Source organism: Vanderwaltozyma polyspora, genomic scaffold (genome assembly GCF_000150035.1).
Source record: "Vanderwaltozyma polyspora DSM 70294 KpolScaffold1063 genomic scaffold, whole genome shotgun sequence".
NCBI classification, from domain to species: domain Eukaryota; kingdom Fungi; phylum Ascomycota; class Saccharomycetes; order Saccharomycetales; family Saccharomycetaceae; genus Vanderwaltozyma; species Vanderwaltozyma polyspora.
The window spans coordinates 30,701-52,686 of NW_001834610.1; the positions used below are offsets into that span (position 1 = coordinate 30,701).

Below are 21,986 nucleotides of genomic sequence, written 5' to 3' on the forward strand. Positions count from 1 at the left end.
TTCCAATGCAGCTGTATCGTTGTTTGGACCTAACTTAATTACATGGCATCCTTCTATATCGTTGTCCTTGTATAATTTGGCGAAATATGAAGAAGGATGGTTCGAAATGAAATTAGTCTTTGGTGACTCATTAGAATTGTCTGTTAAAGTACCACCTACAATTTGTTTCACTTCACCATTATGAAGGTCAATGCAGCCTACAAATTTAGTCATGACTTGAACTGATAAACGAAACGTCCATCTTAAAAGCAATTGAGAAATAAAGAAGCATTCAGATCCGTTTGTTCCTTTATCTTAAGGGTATTGGGATCAGAATTATATGGACCTCTTTAAATATTTCAAATCTTACAGATTCCAATATATATGACGTCAATGATGATCAATTTATTGATATTCAAGTTTAATCACGTGACTTTCAAATACACTTAATATCACGTGATTTATTGACATTTCTACAATATTTGTGGTCATGTGATCAATACTGCAAGAGAGAAGCTAATAATGGAAAAAGTTTCAACAACGGTTATAAGAAAGGCTCATCTCATCTCATCTCATCTCATCTCAAGTTGTTTAAAGGAAAGATTTAAGATACACAGTAGTAGAAGTTTATAAAGACCTAGATAATTGCATTGATCTTGGTTTCTAGAGTTTGTTATTAGTAGTGTCCTAGTCTAGAAGAATTGTAAAGTGAGAAAATATCCAAAGAGACTGCTATATTTATTGGATAAAGATGTCGTCGTCAATTAATGATCCAAAGGAAAATAGCGAAACTGATGAAGCTGCTTACGCAAAGATGATGGAAATGCAACGTAAGGCATTTGAAGCCCAGTTTGGTTCTTTGGAGGATATGGGATTTGAAGACAAGACCAAAGAATTGAATGAAGAGAGTGAGAGTGAAGATGAGAGTGAGCAGGAACAAGAAGAAGAACAAAGTGGAAGTGGAAGTGAATATGAAAATGGAAGTGATGATCAATTTTCAGGATTTTCTGATTCTAGTGATAATGAACAGAATGATATTAATAAGAAGAGCAAGAATGCTGTAGAATCTGGTCCTAAAGTAATCAAATTTAATGGACCTAGTGATATTTTCGTTGTACCAAGTAAAAAGGAACAAAAGATGTTGAGAAGTGGTAAAACTTTAAAACACACAACTTCAAATTCTAACAATGATGATGAACAGAATGATAGTGATGAAGATGAGAATTTAGAACGAGAGAATTTGCAAAATGATTTAGAATTGCAACAGTTCTTAAGAGAATCACATCTATTGGCATCGTTGAATTCAGCAAATAGCAAATCAGAAAGTGGTGCAAGTTTAACTTTGCAGAGTATGAATAACGATAGCATTGCATATCAGGATGATGTTGTTATGGGGAAAGCAAGAGCACGTACATTAGAAATGAGATTAAATAGATTATCAAAGATCAATGGACATGATAAAAAAATCAATAGATTAGAGAAAATGCCAATACAAACTAGAAAAGGGATGGTTAACAAACATATTAAAAGAATTGAGAAATATGAACAGGAAGCTGCAGATGGTGGGATTGTATTATCAAAAGTGAAAAAGGGACAATTTAGGAAAATAGAGCATACTTATAAAAGAGATATCGAAAGAAGAATCGGTACCAGTATAAAGAAGAAAGATGAAATTAGGAACACCAAGAGAAAACGTGGATTAAAAGTGAACAGTATAGGTAGGTCGACAAGAAACGGATTAGTTATATCATCTCAAGAAATCGCACGTGTGAACGGTGTTGATAAGAGATCTAGCAAAGGCAGATCTAAACCTCATCATCGTCATCGTCGCTAAAACAGTATAATAAGTTGCATTTCTAATTCAAGATCACAAGAGAACAGAGATCTATATATACATACGCATCAAAGAGGAAAAAACCACCAATTGAACAATACAAAGCAAGAAACGTTCCTTTCGAAATTGCTGCAAAGAACGATATTTACAGTTTAAGACAATTCGAGAGGTATACATATATATTTGGAACTATATTTGTATATACATATGCAATTATAAATATAAATAATATATATACAAGAGATAGAATAGAGTAGAAGATTTCGAATAGTTGTACCATCCCTCCCCTCCCTCTGATTGTACAATCGCCATAACATTTACTCTATTTATAAACAAACAAGCAAGCATGCAACCAAACAACCAAACTATAAATAAGTCAACCTTTCTATAATAGTGCTTTATAAATAAATGATTCTTATTTAAAGATGACTCTTGAAGGAGTCAAAAATAAACAGTATGGACTCATTTCAAATTAACCTTAACGATCAAACTAACCAATAGCCAACAATAAATAGCTTCATATATAGTTTCTATTGGTATCTTCATCTTACAGTTTCCTAAATGATAACAATTCTAAAACAAAAGTGGCACCATTTAGCAAACTTTAATTTATATTTTATAGTATTAACTTTTACTTGTAGTTTAAGAGAGTGTATGTAAGTAAATATTGCCATTGAGGCTAATGCTAATGCTAATGCTAATGCTAATGCTAATGCTAATGCTATAGCCAACGTTGATGATGTCTGTGCTATAAGGACAACGAATCAATCAATCGATCAATTAATCGATCAATGTTGAACAATCAACGATTAACTTGACTTCGTTTGTTGTTACGTTTTATGTAGGTATGTAATTAATTATAGAAATCACATTAGAAAACTTTTAATTTTGTCCAAATTAAAGTTGCATTCATAACCCCATTGCATCATGCAGAAGAATCCAAACAATAAGTTACTTTAACCGTTTGATGGTCCCTCTTCATTCGATTAGTTTCCTTGTTTGTAAAAACAGTAGATAGATTTGATCAATCTTGTGATCTTGTTGGACTTAATGCCTTTGTTCCTTGCAGTAGTCAAAGTGTTTCATGGTATTTCTATTTTTTAATGGTGTGATTGATTTAAATTATTTGAAAAAAAAAATCCTAAAGACTAATCAAGAGAGAAGGAACAAGTACAAAATAATAGTCATTATCATTATTTTAGAAGACTCTGAAGATACTTTGAAAACTATAAACGATTGACACATTCGTTATTAGAAGTTTTGGTAATATTTAAGTTTCACACACACATACATACATATATATATATATATATATGTTCATATTAGGAAGCAAATATATCCTTTTATTGATTTTTATTCAACACAAAGGTTAAAGCTGAAAAGGGTATCTATTACGATTTTATTTTATTTCAGTTAAATTTTGAATAATTTTAATACACTTCCATTGCCAGTTTGAAAACAGCATATTATAATAAATACAAAGGGTATTTCTGATATTTTAAGTTGGGTTCATCTATCTTTACTTTGGTCTTGTATTAGGATCTGTTTTACAGAAATTTAGGATGACTTCAAAGCAATCACAAGAATTAATGTTCGATATCGAGGCTACTTCTCAAAGTATTCTGGATCAAGTAGATGCTTATCTACAAGAAGCTCATTTCAAGCACAGTAGTAATATTAGCCATGTCACACATGATACTAATGGAGATAGGTCAAGTCATACTGCAACCCCTCATGATGATGAAATAATTAATGATTCCTACGAAAAGAACGACAGTATTGTAGCAAATACTTTTAATGACTCAGGAAATAATAGCAACAGAAATAACAATAATAATAATCTCCATCAGCAGCAGCAACAGCACCATCATCACCACAATCATATGACTATTCCTGGGAGTGGTCCAGGCTACGTATCTGGTTCTGGCTCTGGTTCGGAGTCAATAAAGGCAAAGTCTTGGAGTCCAAAGGAAACTACCAACGTATACTTAGACTCAAATGAATACAATTTGTTAAATCACGAGCATGTTAATAAAAACAACCAAGATGTAGGTTATATCACTAACGATATGATCTTTTCCCCAGTAATTATACCAAACCAAGCCAATGGTAACTCTACAAATAATAACCAGTCGCTACATGTATCACCTTATATGAACCCAATGGCTCCAAGATCTTCTTCATATAATGCAAATAGTGGATTAGTCGATATGAACGCTAATACTCCATTTTTACGTGCTAATAACAGAAAGAATAGTGGGGCTACTGGCATAAGGCGAAAGCATAGCAATGGTAACTTTTCTCCATTGACTTCCCCAGCGATGACTCCATTATCTTCAGGCAAGGTAGTTAAAAGCAGTCCTCGTATTAGTGGAATGAATTCTACATCAAATTCAAGACGTTCTTATGTCGAACAATTGAGAAATAATACAGTCAAGGAAAATTTAGATAATGGGAACAGTACGGAAAATGCTAATGGTTGGGAAGATTTCTTATTTAAATTACCTGACAGTAGTATCGGCAATGATAATACAGATTTCTTGGACCTCAAAGTCGAAAATTCAATGAAACCAACTAGTTTAGTAGCGGACTATCCAAAAGTAATATTACCATCGCATTCTAACAATTCACAAGAAGACGGTTTAAAAGAAAACAAACATGATGACAATAACAATTATAAAAATGATATTAATAGCAATGGTAATCATATTAGAAGTAACATAGATATACCAGGTCAAGAAATCATTGACTATCCAATATCAAATCGTTTATCTAAGCATGATTTGAATGATGAAAATGCTAATGATAATGACGACAATATGAGAAATGACTCCGGAACTGGTAAAGTTTTAAGGGCCACCGAATCGCCAGTAATTAGACCAAGGGCGTCACACATTACAAATTGGAAAACTAGAAAGCTATCTCAAACTAAAACTGATATCAACAACATCAAAGGTAATATAAATAATCGCAATTCTACTATTAGTGGTAGTTCAAGTAGTTCAAATATTTCCACTATTAGTGCAGATAAGAAAGGTCATAAGGGCTCTTTATCTAATGAATTTGAAAGTGAAGATGCATTTGTAGATAATGAGAATGGATTAACCAAAGTGAAAACAAAAGAGGAAGAAGATATTATTAAAAAGAATGTCCATAAAGTTGCTGAGCAAGGACGCCGTAATAGGTTGAATAATGCATTGAATGATTTAAAATTATTAATACCTAAAGAACTAAGAGATACTGTGGAAATACCCTCAAAAGCTACTACGGTTGAATTGGCATGTAAGTATATCAGGCAATTACTTGCAGATAGAGAAGGAGGATAAGAAAACTAAGATCAAGAAATGAATGATAAAGTAGGCAAGAAAGTAAAATAACACTAATTATTTGACTTTTCAGATAAAGAATAGCATACATGTGTTTCTATTTATGTTTTTTTTTTAATATGAATATGATTATTATTATAACTATCACTATCACTATTATAATTACTATTGCTATTTTCTTTTTGTGATTCTGATATCTGATATGTAACTATAAAACAAGGGAAGAAATAAAAACATTGTTTATCCTACTAAAGGACACTAAATGTTCTAGAATAATCTGAACTAATTAGAGAATTTGTTCTAAAAAAGTATATGTAAATGAAAACAACTACATCTTCCAAAAGAGAAAATGTAATAGCAGGCTTCGTGTGTTTTAGTTTATTTTATATTATTTTAACATTAGAATTTTTTTTATTATTGTCCTATATTACAATTCCTAATAATATTATGAGTGTATCATTAAATAATATGTAACAATAACCTATAATACAAATATAACATTAACAAATATAATATTAACAAAGCAAGATTGCACTCTGACGTCACACCTTGTATACAAGTTATTAATGGTAGAGACACCAAGCTTTAATTCAAAAAAATGAAGCACGTGATCACACAATATATCATGTAATCAATACTTCTGTTACCCTCTCCAACTACAAGTGCACCAATCAAATTAATTTACAGGGAGACAGTCCGGGTAATACCATGGGGAGAATGGGAGGGAAGGACAAGGAAAAAGACGAAAAAATGTATCGAATAGTAAACCGATATAATTTCTATTGCAATAATTGACTAGACTATAATAATATAATAAAAGATTGAATTTTATGATTTCAATAAACTTAAGTTTTGAGATTTAAAATTGTATCTTATGGTTTACAAGTTAATAAGCTGATTTCTATTTACTCTGATTTCTATTTACTCTGATTTCTATTTACTCTGATTTTTGTTAACTCAATTACTAAATTGATTCTATACCAAGGGAATTAAGAAATTAATATACAAAATACAACATACAAAATGCTATCTACAATTACTGAATATCTAGAAGAATTAAAGGAATCATTTGTACCAACTGTTGCTAAGGCAGAAGATGACGTAGAAGATGCTGGTGAAGAAGAAGACGATGATGATGAAGATGAAGATGAAGATGAAGAAGAAGAAGAAGCTCAAGATCAATTAGACGCTTTGAGACAAGAAGCTTTGGAAACTGAAGAAGGTAAGGGATTGAACCACCATTACCACGAATGTGTAGAAAGAGTTACCAAACAACAAGAAGATCCAAATTATGAAAATTTGGAATATAAGGAAGATTGTGTTGAAGAATTCTTCCATTTACAACATCATGTGGACAGCTATGCAGCTCCAAGATTGTTCAGTCAATTGAAATAGGAGGATAATAAATAAAAGAGAGAATAATTTATTGATTGGAATGGACAAATCATATATTGAAATGAAATGAAATGGAAATGGAAATGGAATGAACAGTTTGAAAAATAATATGGAGAGCATGAAACAGGTATCCCCAAAATTACACAAGCTTTATGCTATGGTCATTAATCATCGATGTTATTATTAATTAAGGTACCTATTCATATTCTCAGTATATTTTTTTATAATAAAAAAATTTCTATTTCGAGTTTATTACATTTCTATTCCATCCAATTTGATTAATTGTTTGTTTTTATATTTTTTTATCAGAAAATTTCAGCTTCCACTGTTTATACCATATTCTTAACACACAACTTCTATCTTTTAAATAAATCATCACCTTTCACATACTACACACTAGATGAGGAATGGATATTCTAACAATGTCTAATACCTTACAAAAAGAATAAAGCTTTTATATATACATCCACCTTTTGAACACTATATCTACGGGAACAAAATTTTAAATTTGATTTCCAAGATTTGTCAACTCTTCTAATTTATTTATGCCTATAATAAAGTAAAAAACAAAAGGGTTGAACAAGTTTTTTATTACAAAAGAAGAAGAAAGAGCTCAATCATATTTTTAGTGACATTGAGTTTATATTATTTATTTCATATTCAATTTTACCAGTCTATATTTCCAAATATGAATGTATAAAGATTCTACTAATATATATTTTATATTAACGTTAATAACATTAATATTTCTAAAACTGTGTCTGACAGTAATGTTAAAAGTGTTTTGCTGACTGACACAACTTTCCATGTTACAGCACATTATTAATTGGGAGGTCTTTTCGTGTCACACTGCTAGCGTTCCCTTTTTCCATTTAGAAGATTACAGATTATAAAATCATAATGGACCGTCAGTCACATGATAGTCCGTTTGCAAATAAACCAAATCTAAGTGACTATTTCACCACCCGTGCATTAATTACAACATCCGGACATTTACGACATCTTACCGTTTTCAATTTTACATATATTTTTGCTGTGTTCCGGTATTGCCTTAAATTCGAGAGAGAGAAAAAAATTAGTGAGTGTAGAATTTACAAAACGATACAAGTTGTATGGCATCCCTGGGGGTAATCTTAAGAAAAGGAAGATACTCTGCTGTGGTACCACCGTTTCTTAAGTTCGACATCACATGCTAATACACCTACGCAGAGTTGTTTAGTACTGCAATTGTTATAACTACTGCTAGGAAGAGAGGACCAGACCCCTCCCATCCTTCTAATACTACTACAACTGTACTCTTTCAGACAGCTTAAACAGAAACCATCTATCTACTCTTCTCTTGCGCCCCTTTACTACTGAACCGTTCTCATTCAGTTGGAAATTTTATGTACTTTTTTTGAATTGGTTTTTTGGACTACCCAAGCGACGCACAATTGGTTTTTTTCATTTCATCTCTATGCTTAGGAAAAGTTTCAATATTACATTTCTACAATTAGCTACGGGCATTATACTCAACTGATTGGATTTGAAACTTTTCAATGTCAAATAACGTCTCTTTGCATTGCTATCATCACTATATTGTCACTAATTATTCAATAACTGATCAAACCATAATGAATCTCAACCATGGAGCATCATAGTCCATCTATCATCTATCATCATCTATCTTCATTTTGTTCTGGTTGTTTGAATTAGTTTGGGTTCATGATATCTCTCTTTTTTTTTTCATAACAATCACAATCAATTACCTCTCTCTATCTCTCATACATACGCTTTCTTTCGAACTGGCTAACTAACTAAGTTTTTGCTAAGTGTTTGTTGTGTTCTTCTGTTTTCAATCGCTAACTTCCTGGTCTCTTTCTACACTGAGACCAGCTTTCCAAAGGTTTACGGTTAATGTAACTAACGCTGGTGATAATGATATTATTATTACTACTACATTAAAAAATCATGAACTTTGATATTAAAGGTGATAAGCTCTTATTTAATTTCTTGTTATTCTTCTTGTATTGTCTTCCAAGAACACCGTAACACTGTTGAAAGATTAACTGTACGTATAATTTGGAATATTTAGCATATAATAATGGTTAAGAAAGAATAATATGCAAATGATGGAATTTCGAAATCTAATGAACTGATCAATCTATACTAGTGGGAGATAATAAATTTTAGTACTCAGGATGATGAAACTGTGGATCTCAAAGTTATTACACGATTTAATATAGTTATTTCGAATAAGAACAATTTAATAATGAAGATAGTGAAAGACTTTTTAAGTATATTTTGGCATGAATTTATATATAATAAATATATTAAATCTGGAAATAATAGCGAAGTATCTTGGTTCTCCCTGTACATTGGGGGAAATATAAGAATGGATCAGAATATCCCTGATGGATTTTTACCCAATTGATGTAACACAGAACACCAAAAGGCATTGACTAAATAATATGAATCGATTGCTGGAAGACACAGATTTATTAATAAAGGTATACTTTAATTCCCATGACCCGCTTATTGAAAGTAAAGAGAACAGAAAATTCCATTGTTATCTAGAGATTCTTTTTTATCCAATCCATTCAAGCTTTTCTTATACTAACATATTAATTACTTTTAATTTTTATCGTGATAGAAAATGGCTAAATCTAAGAACCATACCGCTCACAACCAAACCAAAAAGGCTCACAGAAACGGTATCAAGAAGCCAAAGACCTACAAGTACCCATCTTTGAAGGGTGTTGATCCAAAATTCAGAAGAAACCACAAACATGCTTTACACGGTACTGCTAAAGCTTTAGCTGCCAAGCGTGCTGCTGCTAAGAACTAAGAAATTCTGTTTTGATTTTAAATTTAAAATAAAACATTAATTCTTTTTTATAATACAATATTATTATATATATTAAATTTATTTTAGATAACTTATCTCGTGTATGTTATATAATCTCAATTCATTATCTTAGTTAATAAAATCAACTTCTGACTATCTTCATCTCAACACTGGCAAATATATGTATATAATATAAGCAATATGACATCCTCTATCTCAAATATGCCGAGGTTATATATTTTCCCTGAAAACCAGAAAGTGTCTGTCTTGTTGTATATTCCCATTTTATTCATTACACTTAATAAATCTTTGTGTCATTTGTTAATTAATTAGATAGATATTGTGTAACCTCTTTTTAAACTTGTTTTTATATAAGATTAAGGTCATGTAAGGTTATTCTTATTAGATGAAATTTACTTAATAGTTTGTTTAATGGTATATAAAGGAATTATAAGAAAAGGAAGCTTCTTGTGGATTCTGATCCTAGTTTACAGTTTATTTAAAGATAGAATTTAATTTTCTATAATATAAATAGTGTTCATTTTCTAATTCCAATAATTTTACATTTTTAATATCGTTAAGGGATCAAAGATAGTCAAAAATCATAAGTGACACTAAATACTTTTTTTTTTGAAAGTAAAAAAAGAAGAATACAAACATATAGAGAGATATAAAATAAATCTTTGGAAACGAAAAAATTAATAGTAGCTTATAAAAATGTTTGAAAGACAGAGCAATAACCCTGAACCTATAGAAGTCAGCGATAATAATCCAGAACGTGAATCTACAGCCGATGCTCTATTAACAACAAGAATTTATATAAGCAATTTAGATTATTCCTCGACTGAAGATGAACTTATTGAATATTTAAAGGATTACAAACCTTTATCTGTACTAGTCCCAAGCCATACAGTTAGAGGGTTTAGATCTAATCATGTAAAACCTTTAGGTATTGCATATGCTGATTTTGAAACTCCTGAGAAGGCAAGAGAAGCAGTTGAAGCATTAAATGAAACAAACTTTAAAAATAGAAATCTAAAAGTAAAACTTTACGTTCCGTTTTCCCCAGAAAATGTTTGTAAACCAGCCCCAAAGCCAAGAAGATTGTCTAAATTGAGAAGATCTAAAAAACCAGCAGATGAAGAAAATAATGCAGCTTCACAAGATCCTACTGTAGAAGCAACACAAGAAAGGGGACAAGCATCAGAAGACCCTGAAAACGCTGCTAATAATGCCAAGCAAGCAAAACCAACTTCTGATGATACCGTATATTGTGGATATTTACCTAAAAATACTACAGATGCAGACCTACGTGAACATTTTAAGGATTATAATCCACAAGAAATTTGGATTTTCAGAACTAGAGCGGCAAAGGGCCCAATGCATTTACAATTACATCGTCATTACACTGCTGCTTTAATAACTTTAAATTCACCTGAAACTATAGCCAAAATTGCGGAAGTCACTTCAACAAAGAAAATATTAGGCAAGAAGATATCAGTTAAACCAGCTTATATCTCTAAAATCCAAGAGGTGAAAAAAATAGCTGAACAAACAGGTATTGCTGAAAGAAATCAAACAAATAAAGGAGCAATAAAGCCAAATTCTGGTAACGGTGGACAACCAGCTGGTCCAGGTGTTGCAGGAGAACCCTCAAATCCACAACAAAATTGTGATAATTCTAATAATGTTCAGCCAGGAGTTTCAGTTGTAGCTTAAATTACTAAGTTGCCAATTTACATTTAATTTTTTTTTTCATTTTGGTATTCTAACTTAAAACTTGGTAAAATTATTGAAAGAGTAACAATTAAACTAATAAAATCAAACAGAAGAATGATAGGATATATAAAGGATATTTAAGAGTAAACTATTCCACAAAAGTCCGAGCAAATTAAAACCTACAAAGAAAAGAAAAGAAAAGAAAAGAATAAACCTTTAAAATCCAAACAAAAGTCGATCTGGTTTGTAATATACACGCTATATTAATAGTGAAATAATATTAGAGTATCCAGATAATATATATACATTAATAGGTAGGCTAGATAAAATAAAGAATGAAAGAAAATAAGTAAACTATAAAATCAAAAAAAAAAAACCATAGTATAAACCAATTATCAAGTTAACAAGTTATGAATCTACCCAATAATAACCAAATAAATTTTAGTTTCATCAGTTGTTGCAAATATATATAGATACATCTGTATGTATAACATATCTTTAGTGAATGGAATACATGGTAAATATTTAAATAATAGTTTAAGTGTCAGTGACACTTTTTGTTGAAATACATTACAACAAGGCGAATAGGAGCCACACGTGATACGTATAAATATAAATAGTAGTCACTTGAAAAAGTAACCGTACATCCGTACATTATCCCAACTTTTTCTCCTTAAAGCGAACGAAAAAACCTCGAAGGATTTCGGTTTGGTTTTTTCTGGTAACAAAAATAAAAATAAATATGAGAATCTTCGGATACGTACGAAAAAACGCTGGAGGAAAGAAATCAATATTTTGTCAGCCCGCGAAACCTATACAGGATCGCTTAATGTATACTGAACTAATTTTGCTAAATTACCTTCGTTAACCATCTGGCATCAGTAAACGTAGAGAGCTTTAGCAAAAGAACCCGGAAAGGTCAGTCTGTCTGGAAAGGACCGACTGTATCTAGATGGAAGCTAAGCCTAAGCAAAGATTGGAAATATTGTAATTGGGTGGTCTTGGAACGGAACAACTGTTTAATCTCCTTCTAGCCACCTAGGCAAGGTTAGGCAGAGAGGTTCGGAAATCTCTCTGTTCTGTGCAAAGAAGCCCTCACTACTAAGCCTAGATTGTACCCGAAGGTGTCTGTAGAGTTACCTCCAGTCTTCCAAACAGTCTGCTTTTCCAACTTCTCTTGCTATCTATCTCATCCTCTCTGCAGTAATAGATACTATCACCACCGTTATCATCTTTCACTTCAAAGAACCCACTCACTCACTCACCGACTCACTCACACGCTCTTGAAAATTTAATTTGTTGCAAGTGAAACTTTTCACCTTTAGCGGGTTAATTGTAGAGCATTCATAAACAATATTGAAAATATACACAGATACCCACAGACATTGGGAATAATATTATTATCATCAATAGCATCATCATTGCTACTATTCCATTACATTACTATTGTAGTATTGTCAATGTCTATGTCCATGTCAACGTTGAGTATTACGGTGTCGATGCTAGGTGAATTGTAGTTTAGCACAGCTCGATTGATGATGGGTCTTGGTCTCTTGGTCTTGTAGTGATTGCCAATGCTCAGTTTAATTTGATTGTAGTTATTGATTGTAGTTATTGATTGAAAGAAAACTGGTTTAAAAAGTACTGGTTCTTATTTTTGGTCTTGTTTGATAGCAACTTAATATTTCAGTCCCTCAAGAAACCATCAAGAAACAATGGGTATGTAATAGACATGTTATTATGATAGTTATGAATGTATGATCAATGGATGTATAAGAATATGAGTATCAAAGAAGCTAGATATTTAATCAGCTGGAGTTGGAGTTACACTGATTGAAACTAGATCACTAAAGAAGGATTTTTTTAATAGGATACTAAAAATTTGCCAGGAAAAAGATGGGAATATATGTATGTCAAGAATGTATCATTAGAGGGAAATATAATAGTAATTAAAATAATGTGATAAGTGGGATATTCACAAAACTGTTAGAACAATGTGTTCTGAATAGCACAGGATATAAACTTAAAATTAGTCAATTGAGGATACTTAAATTCGAAAAAAAAAATTATTGTTATTAATTAGTTTTGATGTTTTGTTTTCAAGCTATATTTGAGATAGTAACTAAAAGATTGCAGATATATGCATATACATTTTCCTATGATCATTCGAATCAATATAAAGACGTTTTTTTACTAACAGATAATTTTTTTTTCTCTTTGAAAAATTTAATGTTTAAATAGGTAGAGTTATTCGTAACCAAAGAAAGGGTGCTGGTTCTATCTTCACCTCTCACACCAGATTGAGACAAGGTGCTGCCAAGTTGAGATCCTTGGATTACGCTGAACGTCACGGTTACATTCGTGGTGTTGTCAAGCAAATCGTCCACGATGCTGGTAGAGGTGCTCCATTAGCTAAGGTTGTCTTCCGTGACCCATACAAGTACAAGTTACGTGAAGAAATCTTCATTGCTAACGAAGGTGTCCACACCGGTCAATTCATTTACGCTGGTAAGAAGGCCACTTTGAGCGTCGGTAACGTCTTGCCATTAGGTTCCGTCCCAGAAGGTACCATTGTTTCCAACGTCGAAGAAAGACCAGGTGACAGAGGTGCTATCGCCAGAGCTTCTGGTAACTACGTTATCATCATTGGTCACAACCCAGATGAAAACAAGACCAGAGTCAGATTACCATCTGGTGCTAAGAAGATCATCTCTTCTGATGCCAGAGGTGTCATCGGTGTTGTTGCCGGTGGTGGTAGAGTTGACAAGCCATTGTTGAAGGCCGGTCGTGCTTTCCACAAGTACAAGGTTAAGAGAAACTCTTGGCCAAAGACTCGTGGTGTTGCCATGAATCCAGTTGATCACCCTCACGGTGGTGGTAACCATCAACATATTGGTAAGGCTTCTACCATCTCTAGAGGTGCTGTTGCCGGTCAAAAGGCTGGTTTGATTGCCGCTAGAAGAACTGGTTTGTTACGTGGTTCTCAAAAGACTCAAGATTAGATTACCTGAAAAATAATTATTATCTTCCATTAACTTTTTTCACATTTTCTTTTTTGTATCTTAGATGGTTTTCAAATTTATAATTAATTATTTTAAATAAATATTAAAGTAAGCATTCCTCATAAACTTATTTTTTTAAATAAATATTGCTTGAAATCAATACATAATTGATCATATATATATTTCTGTGTTTTTCAATTCAGCAATTATGATTGAAACATGACTGCAGTTAAGCGTGAAACTACAACCCTGTTTCCAGTGCATGGTTTTCACTTTGGTCCAGATATGTAAGATGCGTTCGCCTTATAAAAATAAGAAGTATATGGAAGATTAAGACAATCAAGCTTTAATCTTTTCATAGCATTCTAAGTTTATTTATAACTAGAGATGAACTTAAAAGCTGGAATATAGGTATCTTATCTCTTCTTTGTGAGGAAACCAAATATGGAATAATTAGTTTACAGTTCTAATTGCAATGATTCTAAAATTCCAAGAACTGAGAAACGTTTTATGAAATATTTTAAATAGTTAATTGAAATGAAACAGGAGTTCAAAAGCAATTAACTCTCGTTTGCTTCTCGTAGCCAAGCTTCAGAGACTATAAATTGTTCCTCTCAAATGTAACTCATCTGTATTGAAATTTCAAGCTAATAGATTTCGTCAGACATAAATTCATTATTTTAGACGTTGTAATCTTGTAATTTTTGTGATAATCTATAATTTAAGGTATTTAAAACTACAATTCAACTGAACTAAAGTTAATTAGGATTAAACCTCGGAACATCGATAGAGCCAACATCTGATCCTATATAATGCATTATATATTGGATAATTATTAGTAAATATATCAATTCCCCATAAGAAAAGAATTATTTTTGCTCTCTTTATTTTGTAGGAGTTAAAAGCAGACTTTTAAAGGCAAGGTACATTAATACAAAGAAAATTGGCTCCACTTAGATAAATTATTGTAGATTTTGCAATAGATTTAGACATAATAACTATCTATTCTATTGTATAGATACTGTTTAAATATATGAACTAAGCTGGTTTATTCTTTGTTGGCGGCTAATTTTCTTTCAGTTTTTCGATCTCTAATTATTTTGGTTACCCGCCTATTATATCGTTCCTTTTTATACTCCATATAGTTATCATTATTGACGATACATTAAATATATAATGTATTATCACGTGATTAACGGTTTATGATGTAACATTGTTTGTTTATATAAAGATCCAAGATTTTAAGAGATCATTAACTAACTCATCACCTTTAAAGTTGAGGAAAGTCTTGACTTTATGAAGGATTCAGAAACCTATTTTTCTTTTAGTTTATTGATTGCTGAATATACATTACTCAAATTATTTTGTAGGTGGGTCAAATTTTCATTTTGCCTTGAGGAATAACTCAATTGGAAGATTTATATATCAACAATTTAACTTAAATTAATCGATGAAAGTTGAGGAATTGATTATTGATGGGTTCAAATCCTATGCTACAAGAACTGTTATTTCTGACTGGGATCCTCAATTTAATGCGATTACGGGTCTAAACGGTTCTGGTAAATCAAATATCTTAGACGCCATATGTTTCGTTTTAGGTATATCTTCAATGGCTACTGTTAGAGCCTCCAATTTACAGGATTTGATTTATAAAAGAGGCCAGGCAGGTGTTACCAAGGCCAGTGTGACTATCGTATTTGATAACTCTGATAAATCAAATGCTCCTATTGGGTTTGAAAGTTCTCCAACTATTTCTGTCACTAGACAAGTAGCTTTGGGTGGTACTTCAAAATATTTGATTAATGGTCATAGAGCTCCTCAACAATCGGTATTACACCTTTTTCAATCCGTTCAATTGAATATTAATAATCCAAATTTTTTAATTATGCAAGGTAAAATTACTAAAGTGTTAAATATGAAACCTACTGAAATATTATCCTTAATTGAAGAGGCAGCAGGTACTAAAATGTTTGAAGATAGAAGAGAAAAGGCTGAAAGAACAATGGGTAAAAAAGAAGCAAAATTACAGGAAAATAGAACGTTGTTAAATGAAGAAATTGAACCCAAATTAGAAAAGCTTAGATCGGAAAAAAGAATTTTCCTTGAATTCCAAGAAACTCAGAAGGATTTAGAAGAAACACATCGTGTTGTGAGTGCATTTGATTATAATTACCTTGTACAAAAGCAAACATCTGTTGTAGAAACCCTTCAAACCAGTGAAAATAGAATAATTGAATTGAAAGAATTGATAACAAAAGTTACAGATGAATTGGGTAGTTTAAATGAGGATCTGGAACAGATTCAGGTTCAAAAGAAAAATGAACTCGATAAAAATGGTAAACTAGCAAAACTTGAATCAAATGAGAGTAAATTGATGAATGAGATATCAAGATTGAAGACGTCATATAAAATAAGTGAAGACAATTTAAGCGATACTCTATCAAAACTCAAATCTAAAGGAAAAAATTTAGAAGCAAATAAACAAGAGTTATCAAATAAATCTAAAATGTTCGAAAAAATTGAAGAAGAATACAAAGGGATTAACATACAGTTGGATGAGTACAAACAAACATATAAGAAAAAAGAAGAACTATTGTCAACTCTTTCGACTGGTATATCATCTACCGGTGGTACTGATGGTGGTTATTCTGCACAATTAAATAATGCAAAAACTAAGCTAAATGAAGCAAATGTTTCCATTAAAAAATCTAATATAAAAATTGAAGCATTACAAAGGGAATTAGCCTCAAACGAACCAAAGATGGAATCTGCTAAGAAAGATCTTGAGATAAGTTTGAAACAAATTAAACAATATGAGGAACAATGTTCTCAAATTCAATTAAAAATTAAAGAACATGGTTATGATGCAGAAACTGTAAAAGAACTCAAACAAAAGAAGATCGCTATCGAACAGCAATTGAACAAAATTGAAAGAGAAAATGAATATTTAAAAAGAAAAGTTGCCAATATTGACTTTACATACACCAAGCCAACTGGAGATTTTCAAGAACAATCTGTTAAAGGTGTTGCTGCACGTCTATTTCATCTGAATGAAAATAATTACTCTAGTGCAACTGCGCTTCAGGTATGTGCCGGAGGTAGACTGTATAATGTGGTTGTTGATAATGAGAAAACAGCATCTCAATTGCTTCAAAGAGGACGCTTGCGTAAGAGAGTGACTATCATTCCATTAAATAAAATAATGGCAAGAAAATTAAATGATAAGACATTGAATATAGCAAAAGAAATTTCTCCAGGTAATGTAGAATTAGCGCTGAATTTAATAGGTTACGAAGAAGATGTGGCCAAGGCAATGGAATTTATTTTTGGAAGTAGCTTGATCTGTAAGGATGCAGAAACCGCAAAGAAGGTTACTTTTCACCCACAAGTTCGTACTAGGAGTATTACTTTACAAGGTGATGTTTATGATCCTGAGGGTACCCTTTCTGGTGGCAGTAGAAACATGAATAGTTCTTTATTGGTTGATATACAAAAATACAACGAGGCCAGTAAACAGACATATGTACTTCAAGAAGAGTTAAGTGTGATCCAAGAAAGATTAGTAGCTTTGGAGAGAGTCTACGAAGGAACGCGTGTACTGCAAAATGAGTACAATCTTTTAAAGCATAAACTTCGATTGGCACAAAGAAATCTTGATTCGAATTCTTCCACGCAAGTGATGAAAAGAAATGAAGAGATCTACCAGGAATTGGCAGTGTGCAACAACGAAATCACAACAAATAATGAATTAGTTCTGAAATTCGGAAATGAAATTAAACAAATTGAGAGAGATATGAAGGAATTTAGCAAAGATAAAGGCTCTAAATTAAAGGAATTAAAAAATGAATTAGAATCCTTAGGGAAACAGATTGAAAACCAGGAAGTTATAGCTGAATCGAAGAGCGATCTCTTTCAAAATTTGCAATTAGAAACAGAACAACTTTCAAATGAAATTCAAGCTGATGAACACTATATTGAACAAACTTCTGTTTCTAAGAAATCGTTGGAAGAAGAACTGGAAACAATTTCAACTCAACTAAAGGAAATCGAAAATGAACTCCAACTGGTGCAAGACCAACTATCTGAAGAAAAGAAGAGATTATTAGATATCGATGAAGAAGCTGCAGATCTGGCGAATATTATCAAATCAAAAAGCGAAATCAAATCCAATAGTGAATTAGAATTGCAAAAGCTGACTCATGACTTAACAAAGTTCAAGAATAGCACATCTGGTATTAATGAAAAGATTAAGCAATTAGCAGACGAGAATGAATGGCTAAGTGACGAAACATTTGTTGCTGGAATTATTAAACAAAATAAGGGTATTGATATTGAAAGTTATAGAGAAAGAAATGAGCAATTGCTTGGAAGATTTAATGATATGAAAAGAAAAGTAAATCCTAATATTATGGCTATGATTGAAAATGTGGAAAAAAAGGAAACAGCATTAAAAACAATGATCAAAACTATTGAAAGGGATAAAGTTAAGATTCAAGAGACTATTGAGAAATTGAATGAGTATAAGAGAGACACCTTGATAAAAACTTGGACAAAAGTTAATGAAGATTTTGGGAATATTTTTGCTGATTTATTACCAAACTCTTTTGCTAAGCTAGTTCCTTCTGAAGGCAAAGATGTTACAGAAGGTCTTGAAGTTAAGGTTAAACTTGGTAGTATCTGGAAAGAAAGTCTAGTAGAGTTATCTGGAGGTCAACGTTCATTAATCGCATTATCCCTAATAATGGCATTGCTTCAATTTAGGCCAGCTCCAATGTACATCTTAGATGAAGTTGATGCAGCTTTAGATTTAAGTCATACACAGAATATTGGACATTTAATCAAAACAAGATTTAAGGGTTCGCAATTTATAGTGGTATCATTGAAAGAAGGTATGTTTACTAATGCTAATAGAGTTTTCAGAACTAGATTTCAAGACGGTACGTCAGTTGTTAGCGTAATGCAATGAAGTGTATACATTATCTACAATAACAGAAACACTTATATAGTTCATGAAAATGAAATCAATGTTTTGATACACATATAGAAACAAGGATTAAATATTAAGTAATCATTTTTTTATACAAAAGGTTTCGACTTGTTTTGTCTGTATCATCTGTGGAGAGTACGATTTCGTAAAGCTACTAAAAAAAATTAGACAACGAAAATGTTTCAAGATTTTCTATAAAAAAGTGATGAGAATCATCAAGGTGGGATAAGTTGTTAGCTTAAAGTAAAGACAGAATACACCAATACCATTATGAATTCCATAACTGATTGCATTAATAATGCGTTTAGACCATATGTAGGTCATGATATAGTAGATGAAAGCAACTTCTTGTTTACTCTATGTCTAACAGGTGCAGCTGCAACATTGATTGCAGCAATAGTTTGGGGATACTCATCTCAACCTAAATCTAGCAAAAAGTCTAGCAAAAAGAAGAAGGCTAAAAAGACTTCCCCAGTTCAAGCAGCTCCACAAACATATGAGGAAAGAATTCAAAATGTTATTAATAAATATAATAAGGAATATAAAGATGGAATTTTAAAATTATGTGAATCATTTGATAAATCAAATGAATCCGAAGTTTATCAAAGAAACTTTTTAAATGAAATGTTATTAAAGCTAATGATAGAATTAGATGGTATCGATCTAGTTGATGTCGAAGGTGAGAGAAGAGCACAATTGAAGCAAAGCAGAAAAAGTGCAATTAAATTGATCCAAGGCCAATTATCTAAATTAGATTCACTTTTATAATAAATAGTAATCATGTAATGAGAATAAACGTACAATTATTTATATATCAAGAAATAACCCTGTTACAGAGTTGTATCATTTAATATTCTTAGTATTATAGACAAATCTCTGGTTATGTATATATTCTACATTCTCCGAATTCCAGCATGTAAACTTCCTGATTAGGAACTTTACACAGATCTCAAACAGACTTAAAGCTGTCAGACATGAAGAGACAGTGATATACTACAGATGATTGGATTTGAGACATAAAAAGGATGGGGTTGATTGATAGGATAGGGAGCAGTTGGAACTAGTGGTTGTTTATTTGAGACGATAGACAATCAATCATTATATATAGCACTTGGAAATTTAACACATTAAATGAAAATAAAATTGACGTCTGTTAGAAAATAATATATTTTATTTTTTGGGTGGTTCAAGCAAAAGAAGTCAATAAAAATGTTCAATAGATTGTCAAAAATATATACTTTGATTTTAATACTTGCATTTCTTCACAGATTGGCAATTTCCATTCCAATTATATCTTCTGAAAATAATTTTCGTAGCAGTAATAACAATGTTCATTATTCAAGATCTTATGATAATCATAACTATTTGGAACTAGATATTCAATATCATTACGGTCAGTTTTATTCTACATTATTAAGTTTCGGAAATCCTGTACAAAATGTGACAGTATTAGTCGACACTGGTTCATCTGACTTATGGGTCTCAAGTCCAAATAATATTTATTGCTACGAAGATGGAAAAAATACCAACATAAACCATTCTATCAATTGTACAAAATTTGGCACTTATACAAGGGATAAGTCATCCACATCTAATAAATTGGATCATAGACTTTTCATACAATACGGGGATGGTTCATTTGCAGATGGCGAGTGGATAACAGATACTCTTACAATAGGACCATATGATTTACAGAGTGTTCAGTTTGGTATATCTAATAATGCTTCCACAATAATAAGTGGAGTTCTTGGTCTGGGATTTTTAAGAACAGAATCTATTGATGGCTATGATGGGTCACCAAACAAACTTTATTATAATTTACCGGCATATCTAAAGGATCAAGAAATAACTAACACCAATGCATTTTCATTGTTTTTAAATAACTCAAATGATGCATCTGGAACAGTGTTGTTTGGTGGTATTGATTACTCGAAATTTTCTGGTGATCTAGTGACATTCCCATTGGTAAATATTTATCCCAAGTTAATTAACGAACCTTGTACATTTACGATAACTTTACAACAATTATATGGTAAGATTAATGGTGGAAAAAGTATTGGTTTAATCAAGGAAAAGGTACCAGCTCTGTTAGATTCTGGTAGCAGTTTAATTTCCATGCCTATCGAAATTACAGACGAAATTGCATTAATGGTTAATTCGACCTTAGACACTATGACCTCATTGCATAATATTAATTGTTCTGCATTTGGAAGACAGTAAAACGGATTATTACTTTTGATTTTGGAAATCTAGCAATTGATATACCTTTGTCCAATTTAGTGTTAAAATTTAAAGGACTCTCTTAATCATTGTATTTTGGCAATAAGCCCACTGTAGATCAGAATATATAAAGTAATTCCCATTTTTACAAACGGTCTACCCTGGTTTTTATTTAAATATCCCCAAATTTCTTTGACAGTCTCAAAACAAAACCTCCCAAAAATAAAAAATCTATTTCACCATTTCCACATAGGGGAAAATAAAAGGGTCTAAAACTGCAAAACCGAAATGGGGAAAGCTAAAAAAATGGAGTAAAGCATTCGCGTAAGGACCTGTTTAATTACCCCAAAAAATAATCTGTTAGGGAGAAATCAAAAAATGGAAACCCGGAAAAAAATATAGTCTTGAGGCCCTAAGGAATAAAAATCAAAGGTATTAATGTCCGATTCTTAAAAATATGAGGAGGGGATATGGGTTCTCTTGCCTATAGGTCAAAAAATAAGTCTCCCAAAAGACACGCTCTGAGCGCCCATCATACCGAGACTTTTGTCTCACGTGCGGACTTGTAGATTTCCTCACAAAAATCCGTTATTACCTGAGAATGGACATAAAACACACGACACCTCGGAATTATGGATGGTGATAGTCGACAAGAACAGATGTATTATTGCAGAACAATCCTCAGAGAAAGAAATAG

The 21,986-nt window shown here is 31.8% G+C and overlaps 10 protein-coding genes across 10 annotated transcripts in view; 9 read left to right on the forward strand and 1 right to left on the reverse strand.

Moving 5' to 3' along the window:
• The window catches only part of HIS6, a gene marked incomplete at both ends in the record, with an annotated part of 619 nt that extends 406 nt beyond the window's left edge, over window positions 1-213 (reverse strand). Inside the window, one exon of the mRNA XM_001643210.1 lies at window positions 1-213. Coding sequence (XP_001643260.1) covers window positions 1-213 — 213 coding nt within the window.
• Window positions 214-730: 517 nt separating this feature from the next.
• On the forward strand, window positions 731-1,813 carry FAF1 (Faf1p; the record flags this gene model as incomplete). Its single annotated transcript, XM_001643211.1, has 1 exon — window positions 731-1,813. One exon carries the CDS (start codon window positions 731-733, stop codon window positions 1,811-1,813), a length of 1,083 nt encoding a protein of 360 aa, XP_001643261.1.
• A 1,562-nt stretch (window positions 1,814-3,375) lies between these two features.
• Window positions 3,376-5,139, forward strand: PHO4 (phosphate-sensing transcription factor PHO4; the record flags this gene model as incomplete). The annotated part of the gene is made up of 1 exon (XM_001643212.1): window positions 3,376-5,139. The coding sequence occupies one exon, from the start codon at window positions 3,376-3,378 to the stop codon at window positions 5,137-5,139; it is 1,764 nt and encodes a 587-aa protein (XP_001643262.1).
• A 1,023-nt stretch (window positions 5,140-6,162) lies between these two features.
• Window positions 6,163-6,534, forward strand: QCR6 (ubiquinol--cytochrome-c reductase subunit 6; the record flags this gene model as incomplete). Its single annotated transcript, XM_001643213.1, has 1 exon — window positions 6,163-6,534. One exon carries the CDS (start codon window positions 6,163-6,165, stop codon window positions 6,532-6,534), a length of 372 nt encoding a protein of 123 aa, XP_001643263.1.
• Window positions 6,535-9,169: 2,635 nt separating this feature from the next.
• RPL29 (60S ribosomal protein eL29) lies at window positions 9,170-9,361 on the forward strand (the record flags this gene model as incomplete). The annotated part of the gene is made up of 1 exon (XM_001643214.1): window positions 9,170-9,361. One exon carries the CDS (start codon window positions 9,170-9,172, stop codon window positions 9,359-9,361), a length of 192 nt encoding a protein of 63 aa, XP_001643264.1.
• A 717-nt stretch (window positions 9,362-10,078) lies between these two features.
• RRT5 (Rrt5p) lies at window positions 10,079-11,080 on the forward strand (the record flags this gene model as incomplete). Its single annotated transcript, XM_001643215.1, has 1 exon — window positions 10,079-11,080. One exon carries the CDS (start codon window positions 10,079-10,081, stop codon window positions 11,078-11,080), a length of 1,002 nt encoding a protein of 333 aa, XP_001643265.1.
• Window positions 11,081-12,795: 1,715 nt separating this feature from the next.
• On the forward strand, window positions 12,796-14,082 carry RPL2A (60S ribosomal protein uL2; the record flags this gene model as incomplete). The annotated part of the gene is made up of 2 exons (XM_001643216.1): window positions 12,796-12,799; window positions 13,322-14,082. 2 exons carry the CDS (start codon window positions 12,796-12,798, stop codon window positions 14,080-14,082), a joined length of 765 nt encoding a protein of 254 aa, XP_001643266.1.
• A 1,450-nt stretch (window positions 14,083-15,532) lies between these two features.
• SMC2 (condensin subunit SMC2) lies at window positions 15,533-19,048 on the forward strand (the record flags this gene model as incomplete). The annotated part of the gene is made up of 1 exon (XM_001643217.1): window positions 15,533-19,048. One exon carries the CDS (start codon window positions 15,533-15,535, stop codon window positions 19,046-19,048), a length of 3,516 nt encoding a protein of 1,171 aa, XP_001643267.1.
• A 291-nt stretch (window positions 19,049-19,339) lies between these two features.
• SNL1 (Snl1p) lies at window positions 19,340-19,837 on the forward strand (the record flags this gene model as incomplete). Its single annotated transcript, XM_001643218.1, has 1 exon — window positions 19,340-19,837. The coding sequence occupies one exon, from the start codon at window positions 19,340-19,342 to the stop codon at window positions 19,835-19,837; it is 498 nt and encodes a 165-aa protein (XP_001643268.1).
• A 441-nt stretch (window positions 19,838-20,278) lies between these two features.
• BAR1 (aspartyl protease BAR1) lies at window positions 20,279-21,289 on the forward strand (the record flags this gene model as incomplete). The annotated part of the gene is made up of 1 exon (XM_001643219.1): window positions 20,279-21,289. One exon carries the CDS (start codon window positions 20,279-20,281, stop codon window positions 21,287-21,289), a length of 1,011 nt encoding a protein of 336 aa, XP_001643269.1.
• Window positions 21,290-21,986: the final 697 nt, after the last annotated feature.